The sequence below is a fragment of the Macaca mulatta genome, chromosome 9 (genome assembly GCF_049350105.2).
Source record: "Macaca mulatta isolate MMU2019108-1 chromosome 9, T2T-MMU8v2.0, whole genome shotgun sequence".
Taxonomy (NCBI): Eukaryota; Metazoa; Chordata; class Mammalia; order Primates; family Cercopithecidae; genus Macaca; species Macaca mulatta.
This window is the reverse complement of record NC_133414.1, coordinates 80,639,775-80,652,694: the sequence shown is the minus strand read 5'-3', so window position 1 is coordinate 80,652,694 and position 12,920 is coordinate 80,639,775. Positions and strand designations below refer to the sequence as shown.

Sequence of the window (12,920 nt, the reverse complement as noted above, 5' to 3'; positions counted from 1 at the left end):
AGGTTCAAATCATATGTATATGAACTTCCAAAATCAATGCTCCTTTGTACGTCTCAAAGCACTTTACACAACTGGTGCGTAATAGTTAAAATCTTATCTCACCCCTCCCCATTTGACTTGATAACTTAGGAAGGTAAAAGGCATGAGGTGGCTTTCACAGCTGTGGGACTTAGCTCTTGTTACCTTGGGCAGTTGTACAGATTCCTACAACCTGTATTTCAGGGTTGAAGTGAAAGTATTTGACTATCACTGAGTGTTTTGTGTATTTATGGCTCTCGATCAAGATATTATATGTTGATAATAATCAGCTCTCGGCTACATTTCAATCTTTTTTTTTCTTTTAGTTTACTTTAAATTCTGGGATATATGTGCAGAACGTGCAGGTTTGTTACATAGGTATACATGTGCCATGGTGGTTTGCTGCACCTATCAACCTGTCATCTAGGTTTTACGCCCGCATGCATTAGGTATTTGTTGTATTTTTTTTTTTTTTTTTTTGAGACGGAGTCTCGCTCTGTTGCCCAGGCTGGAGTGCAGTGGCCGGATCTCAGCTCACTGCAAGCTCCGCCTCCCGGGTTCCCGCCATTCTCCTGCCTCAGCCTCCCAAGTAGCTGGGACTACAGGCGCCCGCCACCTCGCCCGGCTAGTTTTTTGTATTTTTTAGTAGAGACGGGGTTTCACCGTGTTAGCCAGGATGGTCTCGATCTCCTAACCTCGTGATCCGCCCGTCTCGGCCTCCCAAAGTGCTGGGATTACAGGCTTGAGCCACCGCGCCCGGCCAGGTATTTGTTCTAATACTCGTGTTTTCTTTTTTTCTGAGGCAGTCTCGCTCACTGTAACTTCCACCTCTTGGACTCAAGCGATCCTTCCACCTCACGCTCCGTGGTAGCTGGAACTACAGCCGCGCGCCACCACACCCGGCTAATTTTTTTAAAAAATTATTGTAGAGATGGGTCTTGCTATGTTGCCCACTCCAGTAGGCATCCCAAAATGTTACTGGCATTGCAAAATGTTGGGATTACAGATGTGAGCCGCCACGCCTGTCCTTTTTTAAAAAAGAAAGTTTTATCCAGTGACAGGCTGGGGTATATACACTTAATGTCTAAAGGTTTTTGCCTTTCAGTTCATATCAACGCGAGTAGAGTTAGCTAGCTATGTTTGTAAAAAATATTTCGGCATGCTTCGTTAAAGTAAGCTCATATTAAACATTTATATAAATCCATCCTCACAGGGTCAATCTAGAGATAAACTCTCCGCTGCAGGGGGCGGGGAAGGAGGCGGGAACACCCTCATTGACAACTTTATTTCCATGAGAATGGTTGTTGTGGTGATTGCTACGTCTTCCCATTGGCCACTGCCGAGCGTATTGCGGTTCTCCGGACGGGTTTTATTGGTTCTCGTTCCATAGCGGCCGCAACGTGCCGAGAGCCGTAAGTAAAGTGTCGCAAAGCAGAAGGAAGGCGGGAGTCCCGACTGCAAACATTGAGGAAAGCCAGGCAGTAGAGGCCGCTATGGCGAACGTTCCGTGGGCAGAGGTCTGCGAGAAATTCCAGGCGGCGCTGACCCTGTCGCGGGTGGAACTGCAAAAAAATCCGGAGAAGGAACCGTACAAGTCCAAATACAGCGCCCGGGCCCTGCTGGAAGAGGTCAAGGCGCTGCTCGGCCCCGCGCCTGAGGACGAGGATGAGCGGCCTGAGGCCGAGGACGGCCCGGGTGCTGGTGACCACGCCCTGGGGCTGCCGGCTGAGGTGGTGGAGCCCGAGGGGCCCGTGGCCCAGCGGGCGGTGAGGCTGGCGGTCATTGAGTTCCACCTCGGGGTGAACCACATCGACACGGAGGAGCTGTCGGCGGGGGAGGAGCACCTGGTGAAATGCCTGCGGCTGCTGCGCCGGTACCGACTCTCGCACGACTGCATCTCCCTCTACATCCAGGCGCAGGTGAGAGCGAGCCCGGCAGGCCGGCCCCTGTCGACGAATGGCGAGGGATGGGGAGGAGCCCCTGCCAAGGCCAAGGGCAGAAGTTCTAAGGCGCAATTCGTCCCCACGTTTTTGAAGCTCTGGACTGAGTCCCAGAGAGCGTCTGTGGTCTTCAAAAAAGCCAGTCTTAAGGACGTATTGCCTTGTAACTAGATCTCCCACAGTCGTCCCCAGACTCCCTGTCCACCCTCGTCGCCCACTCCAGCATCGCTTGCTGCTGCTTCACTTAGTCGTGGCGATGCATTGGTGTCCGAGACCCTCCTACATCGTCATGCGCTTTCCTCTCCACCAGTCCAACTCCTGTTCATTCTGTTAAGAAAATCCAAAGTAATTTAAATCTTAACGTCTCAAGGAAATGATAATGACCGGAGTACATTCTTTTTTGGTTTTGTTTTTGTCTTTTTCTTGGAGATAGGGTTCTTACTGTGTCGCCCAGGTTGGAGTTAAGTGGCACCATCATAGCGCACTGCAGCTTCCACCTCTTGGGCTCAAGCAGTCCTCCTGCCTCAGCCTTCATAGTAGCTGGGACCACAGGCACATGCCACCATTCTTGGTAATTTTTAAAATTTTCTGTAGAGATGGGGGTCTCACTATATTGCCCAGGCTGGTCTTGAACTCCTGGACTCAAGTGATCCTTCTGGCTCGGCTTCCCAAAGTGCTGGGATTACAGGCCTGAGCCGCTGTGCCTGGCTCGTAATACATTCTTAATTCAAAATAATGTGTCCAAAATCTTCAGTTTCCTTTCTTACCAAATTCATTTGTTTGCATCTTAGGGAATTCTTTCCCATTCTTGAAAACCTATCTCAAGAATCACTTCCTTTAGTATTAATAACTTTCTTGGGACCATTTTGAGCCAAACTGATCTCTCCTTCCTACCTTTGAATTCTTATAATACTTTTTGTATATACCATTTATATGGTACTTGATTTATTAAATAAATCTGGGCAGGGCACAGTGGTTCCCATCTGTAATCCCAGCATTTTGGGAGGCCGAAGTGGGAGGATGGCATGAGGTCAGGAGTTCAAGACCAGCCTGGGCAACAAAGTGAGACTCTGTCTCTAAAAAAAAAAAAGCAGGCCGGGCGCGGTGGCTCAAGCCTGTAATCCCAGCACTTTGGGAGGCCGAGACGGGCGGATCACGAGGTTAGGAGATCGAGACCATCCTGGCTAACACGGTGAAACCCCGTCTCTACTAAAAAATACAAAAAACTAGCCGGGCGAGGTGGCGGGCGCCTGTAGTCCCAGCTACTCAGGAGGCTGAGGCAGGAGAATGGCGGGAACCCGGGAGGCGGAGCTTGCAGTGAGCCGAGATCGCGCCACTGCACTCCAGCCTGGGCAACAGCGTGAGACTCCGTCTCAAAAAAAAAAAAAAAAGAAAACCGCACAAAACTAGCCAGGCGTGGTGGTACACACCTGTAGCCCTAGCTACTGGGGAGGCTAGGCTGAGCTGGGAGGATCACTTGAGCCCCTGGAGGAGCCGTGATCATGCCACTGCAACTCCAGCAACAACAACAAAATCCACATCAATATTCTAAAGTAATATTGGTCAACACCTGTGAAAAGAAAGGGTGAAAAAAAGAAAAATACTTTAAAAAGTTAATATTGAGACAGGCGAATATGGATGTTCATCAAAGCAGTGTTGATTTTTTTTTGGAGACAGAGTCTCGCTGTCTCCCAGGCTGGAGTGCAGTGGTGCAATCTCGGCTCACTGCAGTCTCCGCCTCTCGGGTTCCAGTGATTCTCCTGCCTCGGCCTCCTGAGTAGCTGAGACTACAGGTGCGTGCCACCATGCCCGGCTAATTTTTTGTATTTTTAGTAGAGATGGGGTTTCACTGTGTTAGGCAGGATGGTCTTGATCTCCTGACCTCGTGATCCACCCTCCTTGGCCTCCCAAAGTGCTGGGATTACAGGCACGAGTTGCCACACCCGGCCAGTGTTGATTATTAAAGAAGAAAAACTGCAGGGCTGAGGCAGGAGGGTTGCTTGAGCCCAGGAGGTCAAGGCTGCAGTGAGCCAAGATCATGCCACTGCACTCCAGCATGTGCAACAGAGTGAGACCCTGTCTCAAAAAACAAAGAAAAGGAAAACAATATAAATGTCAGTAGGAATATGATTAAATTCCATTACATCCAAACAGAAGAACAGTACATAATTATTAAAAATAATAATTATATTTTAAAAAATTGGCAATATGAAGAGGGAGGGAGAAGACTGTAAGCCATGTTTAGAATTATGTAGAAAAGGCCAGGTATGGTGGCTCACACTTGTAATCCTAGCACTTTGGGAGGCTGGGATGAGATGATCACTCGAGCTTAGGAGTTCAAGACAAGCCTGGGCACATAGTGACACCTATTTTTAGTCGCTACTAAAAATAAGAAAAAAAAATTATTCCAGGCATGGCTGCTTCGCTAGGCAGTATGTTCTTTGGGCAGCCATCAGAGCCCCAACCACCACCAGGGCTCTGGGACCAGGCTTCCCTTACTTACCAGCAGCTCCAGGAGCTCTGAGACCTTCTAACAATACTTTGGTGGACGATGTGAAGTCATCTTTCCAGACTTGCTTAGCCTCTCCGGTAAGTCAGGACTATGTCAATGGCACCAATCAGGAAGAAATTGGAACTGGTGTTGATCGGTGTATACACAAGTTTCTGGATATTGCAAGACAGACAGAATGTTTTTTTCCTACAAAAAAGATTGCAATTATCTGTCCAGAAACCAGAGCAAGTTATCAGTGAGGATGTCTCCAAACTAAGAAATGAGTAACATTGGAGACATGCACTGGTCCAGAAGCACTTGACAAAGCTAAGGCGTTGGCAGCAAGTGCTGGAGGTCATCACGTGCAGCACAAAAAGCTAACCAATATCTGTCAAGGCTCCTTGGTCTACCTTCAGCAGGCATTCAATATCCCTGCACTTCTGAAGTGCACCTGAGCAAAAGGGTAAAGGCTGTGGGCCTGAGAGTGGTCTGGTGTGGGAGACAGCCGCATGCAGATGGTTTGCCACACATCCCTTCTCGTAGACTTGGCATTTTGGAAGAACTGTTTGACAGAGAATGAGTTGATTTTAGTTTTATGCTCCCACCTAAAATTTTTTCAGTATTTTTATAAGGTGTTAATTTCTTGAGTACTTTATTTATAACATGCCTGTACCTTGGGTAAACCAAATAAACTTTTTTTGTCTTAGGCCAAGTTTAGACTGTTTGTATGATGATACAGTTTCTTTTTTATGTGGGTTTTTTTTTTTTTTTGCTTGTTTTTTATTTTTATTTTTGAGACAGAATCTTTCTTTGTTGCCCAGGCTACATAGCAGTGGCACCTTCACAGCTCACTGCAACTTCCACTTTCCTGGCTTAAGCGATCCTTCCACCTCAGCCTCCCAAATAGCTGGGACCACAGGTGCATGCCACCATGCCCAGCTAATTTTTGTATTTTTAGAGAGACGGTGTTTCACCATGTTGCTCGGGCTGGTCTCGAACTCCTGAGCTCAGGCAATCTATCCACCCCAGACTCCCAAAGTGTTGGGATTACCGGTATGAGCCACCGTGCCTGGCCTTTTTAAATTTTTTGCATGACTTTTCATCTTTTTATGTGTGTTTCCCATTTGTTTGATATGAGGGAAAAAATTCTAATAGCTTGAGATCAAAGGGATGGGGATTTTGGTTGTAGGCCTTTTATAATACCCCTCAGTGGTGGTGTAGAAAAATAGGTAAGTTTTTTCTGTTTCAAGACTTCAGACTACCTCAAGAAGAACAATCTAATGCAATGGTATTTGTAATGCTTCCAGAGGTCTCAGAAGAGGAATTTTTTTTGTAAATGAGTTGGAAGAGGATTAAAATATCCTGGGTTAGTGTAGTAATATTACAGTAGGATCCTTAGGTTGATGCTGACTTTTATTTGGGGTAAGCTTATATTTTGTGTGGTGTTTATTTACTTTTTTTGAAGAGGAGGATGTAGTAGGAGCAGTGTTACAAATCAGTTTAAGTAATGGGGTAGACCCTGTTCTCAGTAGGGGTATAGGTGAGTTATGAGGACTAAAGCTTGCTCTGATGGTCTCTTTTTGTTTTGCTTTCTTTGGTTTTATCTTTTTTGTTTTACATTTGGGGAGGGGAGGGATTTTCCATTAAGGAAGAATTTGCTAGTGGATTTGATTCCAAGGGCCTGGGGTATCACAGTGGGGTTGGGGAGGGACTGCAGGGTGATCCTTGGCTACTGACCCTCCACAAAGAGTATGTGGTGCCCCTGCCCTTTGAAGATAATTTGCTCTCTTGTTAGTTTTGCAGGCCACCTCAGATTCTCTGTTGAATTGCTGTTAAGAAATACAGACCAGCGTTGTTTCTGGGCTCTTGCTGGGTGAGGTTTTCCTCAGTTTTATGTCTCTTCTTAGTTCACATCGTGTTACCCAGAACAAATACTTCACTGTCTTCTGAACAGGCAGTACTCCTGTGGCTCTGTGTCTTGGCTCGTTTAGTTTTCTTCAGCCTTGAAGACTCCTTCCCACACTTGCTGACATCCACTCATGTTCCTGGTATGATCTGGATTGCTGCCTGGTCCCTGCAATATCCCAGTGCTCTTTCTGCTGCATTCTCAGAGCACAGGACTTTTCTCTTTTCTACTGACCTTGCTTGGTTCTCCCTTGTGGGTTAGTAATTTCTGTCTGTCTCTTTGCCCCTCACTAATTGTTCACCCATGAGAGTTAGGTATTACTCCTTTTAAATATACAGGGACCATATATAGTCTTTATCTTTTATACATGATACTTATTACTCAATTTTATGTGTGCAGGGTATCTGGCACATGGACCTATGATTAGTAGCCTGAGGTCGACAAATGCATAGGTTAAACAAAACTTTTTTTTAAAATTTGATTTAATTTTATCTTTATAGAGATGGGGTCTCACTGTATTGACCAGGCTGGTCTCAAACTCCTGGCCTCAAGTGATCCTCACATCTTGGCTTCCCAAAATGCCAGGATTACGGGCATGAGCCACTGAGCCCAGCCTAAACAAAGCTTTTAAAAGCTCCTGCAACCTCAAGGTTGTTAACCTGGTCATCTCTTGGTAATTAGAAAGTCTGATTGGCTGCTTTAGATTTCTTAATTAAAAACCTAAATAAACTGATTAAGTTTTAGGCATTCTTTCAAAGGTTTCTCAGTGAAAAGATTGGGAACTATTCTATTTGGTGCTTTGTGAAAATATTTTGAATTAATGTATGTACCAGTTATTGCCATTTCTTAAGTCCAAAATGTTTTTCTGGTCAAATAAATAGCAGCTTTTCAAAAACAAATTAGCAGGGTGTGGTGGCGTGTAGTTCCAGCTACTCAGGAGGCTGAGGTGGGAGGACTACTTAAGCCTGGGAGATCAAGGCTGCAGTAAACTATGATGGTGTCACTGCACTCCAGCCTGTGTGACAGAGTGACACCCTGTCTCAGAAAAAAAAAAAAAGAATTTGTAGAATGATCCTATTTTTGTATAAGACTATGTATACACATACACACACATATTTACATTATATATACACATATGATAAAAAGTTTATATATGTGTGAATATATACAAATACATATATACGTGTGTGTATATGAAAGAGTTTTGCAAGTATCAGTTCATGAGAATTCATGATATTCTAACTGCTTTGTCTTAATCTGGTGTCTTCTCCTTGGGGAACTATAGAACTTGGCTTTACATTATTTATCAAAAGAGATTGATATTACATTAGATTATCAAAAGAGAATTCTGCCTTCTCTGGGTTCCAGGTGCCTTAGGAATAATTTTTATCTGGTATTCCTTCTGATCCTTGTTATTACCGATATATACTGGCACTGCCAGCTTGATTTTAGTAAAATTTCTTGGGAAATTAGTAGATTACTCTCCCCACTCCAGGTTATATATGTATAAGGCATGCTTTTTGTTGTCATTGTTCACAGCTTCGTTGAGTTGCAATTGGCATATAATAAACTGCACTTTTGTTTTTTTTTTTTTTTTGAGTCGGAGTCTCCCTCTGTCACCCAGGCTGGAGTGCAGTGGCAAGATCTTTGCTCACTGCAAGCTCCGCCTCCCAGGTTCACACCATTCTCCTGCCTTAGCCTCCCGAGTAGCTGGGACTACAGGTGCGTGCCACCACGCCCGGCTAATTTTTTGTATTTTTAGTAGAGACGGGGTTTCATCTTGTTAGTCAGGATGGTCTAGATCTCCTGACCTCGTGATCTGCCTGCCTCAGCCTCCCAGAGTGCTGGGATTACAGGCATTAGCCACCGTGCCTGGCTTTTAATTGCACATATTTGTAATGGTACAGTCGGATGAGTTTTGATACATGTGGTTTTTTTGTTTTTGTTTTGTTTTGTTTTGTTTTTTGTTTTTTTGTTTTTTTTTTTTTGAAACGGAGTCTCGCTCTGTCGCTCAGGCTGGAGTGCAGTGGCACATCTCGGCTCACTGCAAGCTCTGCCTCCTGGGTTCACGCCATTCTCCTGCCTCAGCCTCCTAAGTAGCTGGGACTACAGGCGCCTGCCACCACTAATTTTTTTTTTTTTTTGTATTTTTAGTAGAGACAGGGTTTCACCATGTTAGCCAGGATGGTCTCGATCTCCTGACCTTCGCCGGCCTTGGCCTCCCAAAGTGCTGGGATTACAGGCGTGAGCTACCGCGCCCCGCCTTTTTTGTTTGTTTGTTTGTTTGTTTTTGAGACAGAGTCTCACTTGTTGCCCAGGCTGGAGTGCAGTGGCGCGATCTCGGCTCACTGCAAGCTCCGCCTCCTGGTTTTGCGCCATTCTCCTGCCTCAGCCTCGGGATTAGCTGGCACTACAGGAGCGGGCTAATTTTTTGTATTTTTAGTAGAGACCGGGTTTCACCATGTTAGCCAGGATGGTCTAGATCTCCTGACCTCGTGATCCGCCCGCCTCGGCCTCCCAAAGTGCTGGGATTACAGGCATGAGCCACCGCACCCAGCCTGACATATGTATTTATACCTGTGAAACAATCACTGCAATCAAGATACGAACATACCTGTTACCACCAAAAGTTTTCTTGTGCTCCTTTGTAGTCCCTCCCTCTCTCCTATATTCTTTTCCTCCCTTCTGCTTGCCCCACCTCTGGATTTTGTAGATTTTTATTTTATTTTAGAGACAGAGTCTTACTGTGTTGCGTAGGCTGGCCTTAAACTCCTGGGACGATGTGAACCTTTCACCTCAGCCTCCTGAGTAGCTGGGACTATGTAGAAATTTATTTTATTTTATTTTTGGAAACAGGGTCTGACTCTGTCACCCAGGCTGGAGTGTAGCGGCAGGATCTTGGCTCACTGCAACCTCTGCTTCCTGGGCTCAAGCCATCCTCCCAAGTAGCTGGGACTACACAGTCATGCCACCATGCCCAGCTAATTTTTGTATTTTTTGTAGAGGCAGGGTTTTGCCATGTTGCCCAGGTGTCAAGTGATCTGCCTGCCTTGGCCTCCCAAAGTGCTGGGATTACAGGTATGCACCACTGTACCCAGCCTATGTAGAATTTTATGTTACTGAAATCATATTGTATATACTCTTGTTTTGGTATACCTTTTTTCCACTCCACATCATTATTTCATTCTGTATCTACTGAGCTGATCATGTCTTTTCATATTCAGTCTGTTAATAGGGTGGATTACATTGATTTTTGTAAATGTTAAACCTTGCATTCCTGGGATAAACTCCATTTGGTCATAATGTATTATCCTTTTTATATATTGTTGAACTGAATTCACTAAAATTTTGTTTAAAATCTTTGCATCTATGTTCATGAAGGATTTCAGTCTGTAGTTTTCTTGTTATATCTTTGGTTTAATATGGGAAGTGTTCTGTCCTTTTCTCTTTTCTGGAAGTGTTTGTGTAGTGTTGGTGTTAAACTTCATTACATGTTTGACACAATTTACCAGTAATACTTTTTTAGCTGTTTTTATTTTGTATTTTACTTTTCTCCTTACCTAGTTTGATATGATGGCAAGGATATGATATGTGAAAGATGCCAGACCTTCCATTGTAGCTTTTCTACCCTTAGTAGAATTTATATTGCATTTAAAGAATAATTCACATAAAGACTGGGCACAGTGGCTCATGGCTGTAATCCCAGCACTTTGGGAGGCCGAGGCGGGTGGATCACTTAAGGTCAGGAGTTTGAGATCCAACATGATGAAACCCCGTCTCTACTGAAAATACAAAAATTAGCCAGGTGTGGTGGTGGGTGCATTATCACAGCTACTCTTGAGGCTGAGGCACAAGAATCCTTGAACCCGGGAGGCAAAGGTTGCAGTGGGCCGAGATTGTGTCACTGCACTCTAGACTGGGCAACAGAGCAAGACTCTATCTCAAAAAAAAAACAGGTAATAATAATTCAAATAAAATGTCAATAGTGATTATCTCTGTGGAGTCAAACTTAAAAAAAAAAAATCCAAAACACCAAACCTAATTTAATTTTAAAAATAAAGGCAGGCCGGGTGTGGTGACTCACGCCTGGAATCCCAGCACTTTGGGAGGCCGAGGCAGGTGGATCACCTGAGGTCAGGAGTTCGAGACAAGCCTGGCCAAAATGGCAAAACCCCATCTCTACTAAAAATACAAAAATTAGCTGGGTGTGATGTTGGGCGCTTGTAATCCCAGCTACTCTGGAGGCTGAGGCAGGAGAATAACTTGAACCCTGCCTCAGGAGGTGGAGGTTGCAGTGAGCCGAGATCGTGCCACTGCACTCCAGCCTGGGCGACAAGAATGAAACACTGTCTCAAAAAAATAAATAGGCTGGGCGCAGTGGCTCACACCTGTGATCCCAGCACTTTGGGAGGCCAAGGCGGGTGGATTGCCTGAGATTAGCAGTTAGAGACCAGCCTGGCCAACATGGTGAAACCTCCTCTCTACTAAAAATACAAAAATTAGCCAGTCATGGTGGCAGGCGCCTGTAATCCCAGCTACTCAAGAAGCTAAGAGAGGAGAATTGCTTGAAGCCGGGAGGCAGAGGTTGCAGTGAACCGAGATCGTGCCACGGCACTCCAGCCTGGGTGATAGTGAGACTCCATCTTGAAAAAAAAATAAAAATATAAATAAATAAATAAATAAATAAATAAAGGCATTCTAGATTCCTTACATGGTCCTTACCTTCAGGACCTTAATAGGTTATGATCCAGAAGAAGAATTTTAGTCATTTTTGGACATACTCTAGGGTCTCTGTTTGGTTTCGGATTTGTCACATACCAAGAATTGTTGCTTTCTGTGGCATAGTCTACCCTGGATCTAGCAGGCCGAACACAACCCTGTCCCAAAAATAGAGTGTGACTAACCAGTTTCTGGTACTAGGTGAGTCTCCAGACTACCTAGGTTAGGTGCAGTGTGCTGCAGTGGGGCATGGTGGTGTCATGGTCAAAGGAGTTTCCCAAGCACTTTCTATAATCAAAGGAGAAATAAGTTGAACTAAAGAGTAAGGAAAGCCTGGGCGCAGTGGCTCATGCCTTTAACCCCAGCACTTTGGGAGGCCGAGGCGGGAGGATCACGAGGTCAGGAGATCGAAACCATCCTGGCTAATACAGTGAAACCCCGTCTCAACTGAAAAAAAAAATACAGAAAAATTAGCTGGGTGTGGTGGCAGGTGCCTGTAGTCCCAGCTACTCAAGAGGCTGAGGCAGGAGAATGGCATGAACCTTGGAAGCGGAGCTTGCATTGAGACCAGATGGTGCCACTGCACTCCAGCCTGAGCGACAGAGCGAGACTCTGTCTCAGGAAAAATTAAAAAAAAAAAAAGGAAAAGGTGACTTGTAAGTCTAAGATCAGGAAATTACATTCAGTAAGTTATTAGGAAGGCAGAGCCCTTTGTATTAGTCCATTCTCATATTGCTATAAAGAACTACATGAGACTAGATACTTTATAAAGAAAAGAGGTTTAATTGGCTCACAGTTCCACAGGCTGTACAGGAGGTATAGCTGGGGAGGCCTCAGGAAACTTACAGTCATGGCAAAAGGTGAAGGGGAAGCTCAAACATCCTACATGGCTGGAGCAGGAAGGGGAGAGAGCAAAGGGAAGTGATACACACTTTCAAACAACCAGATCTCATGAGAACAGCAAGGGGAAATCCACCCCCATGATCCAGTCACCTCCCACCAGGCTTCTCCTCCAACACTGAAGATCACAATTCAACATGGGATTTGGATGGGGACACAGAGCCAAACCTTATCACCCTTCAAGTCTCTGTTACTTATGAGGTTTAATAAGGTCATCTATTATGTCAAGCCTCTATTACTTATGTAGTTTAATGAGGTCCTGGAAAGGACCTCATAAGTAACAGAGGAGAGAACTATCCAATCTCACAACATTATCAGTATGACCTATAGTCCTGGATACTGAGGACTGATCAAGTCACGTAAAAAAAAATTATACAATAGATATATTTTGTGAAGCCAGAAGACCAAAGTGCTATGTTCCAGTGGAATGACCAAGTCACTTTTATTTCGTTTTTCTTCAAATAGAGACAAAGTCTCACTGTGTTGCCCAGGCTGGTCTCGAACTCCTGGGCTAAAGTTTCAGCCTCCCAAAGTGTTGGGATTATAGGCATAAGCCACTGTGCCCAGCCAAAATATTTTTATTTATTTATTTATTTATTTATTTATTTATTTTTGGAGACAGTCTCTCTCTCTCTGTTGCCCAGGCTGGATTGCAGTGGCGCAATCTCGGCTCACTGCAACCTCGACCTCCTGGGTTCAAGCAATTCTCCTGCCTCAGCCTCCTGAGTAACTGGGACTACAGACGTGTACCACCACACCTAGCTAATTTTTGTACTTTTAGTAGAGATGGGGTTTCACCATGTTGGTCAGGCTTGTCTTGAACTCCTAACCTTGTGATCTGCCTGCCTCGGCCTCCCAAAGTGCTGGGATTATAGGCGAGAGCCACTGCACCCGGCCCAAAAGATTTTTAAAACAAAATGTGTGATATAGTAATATATATACTTCT

General features: G+C 44.9%; 1 protein-coding gene and 1 pseudogene across 2 annotated transcripts in view; both read left to right on the top strand.

Annotated features, from left to right (window-relative positions):
* Positions 1-1,477: 1,477 nt before the first annotated feature.
* KIFBP (kinesin family binding protein) overlaps positions 1,478-12,920 on the top strand; it is a 32,260-nt gene continuing 20,817 nt past the window's right edge. For both annotated transcript variants that reach the window (XM_028826571.2, XM_077946678.1), the window contains exon 1: positions 1,478-1,937. In XM_028826571.2, coding sequence (XP_028682404.1) covers positions 1,512-1,937 — 426 coding nt within the window. In that variant the 5' untranslated portion in view covers positions 1,478-1,511. The remainder of the gene's footprint in view (positions 1,938-12,920) is intronic.
* On the top strand, positions 4,233-5,024 carry LOC107000177 (mediator of RNA polymerase II transcription subunit 28 pseudogene; annotated as a pseudogene).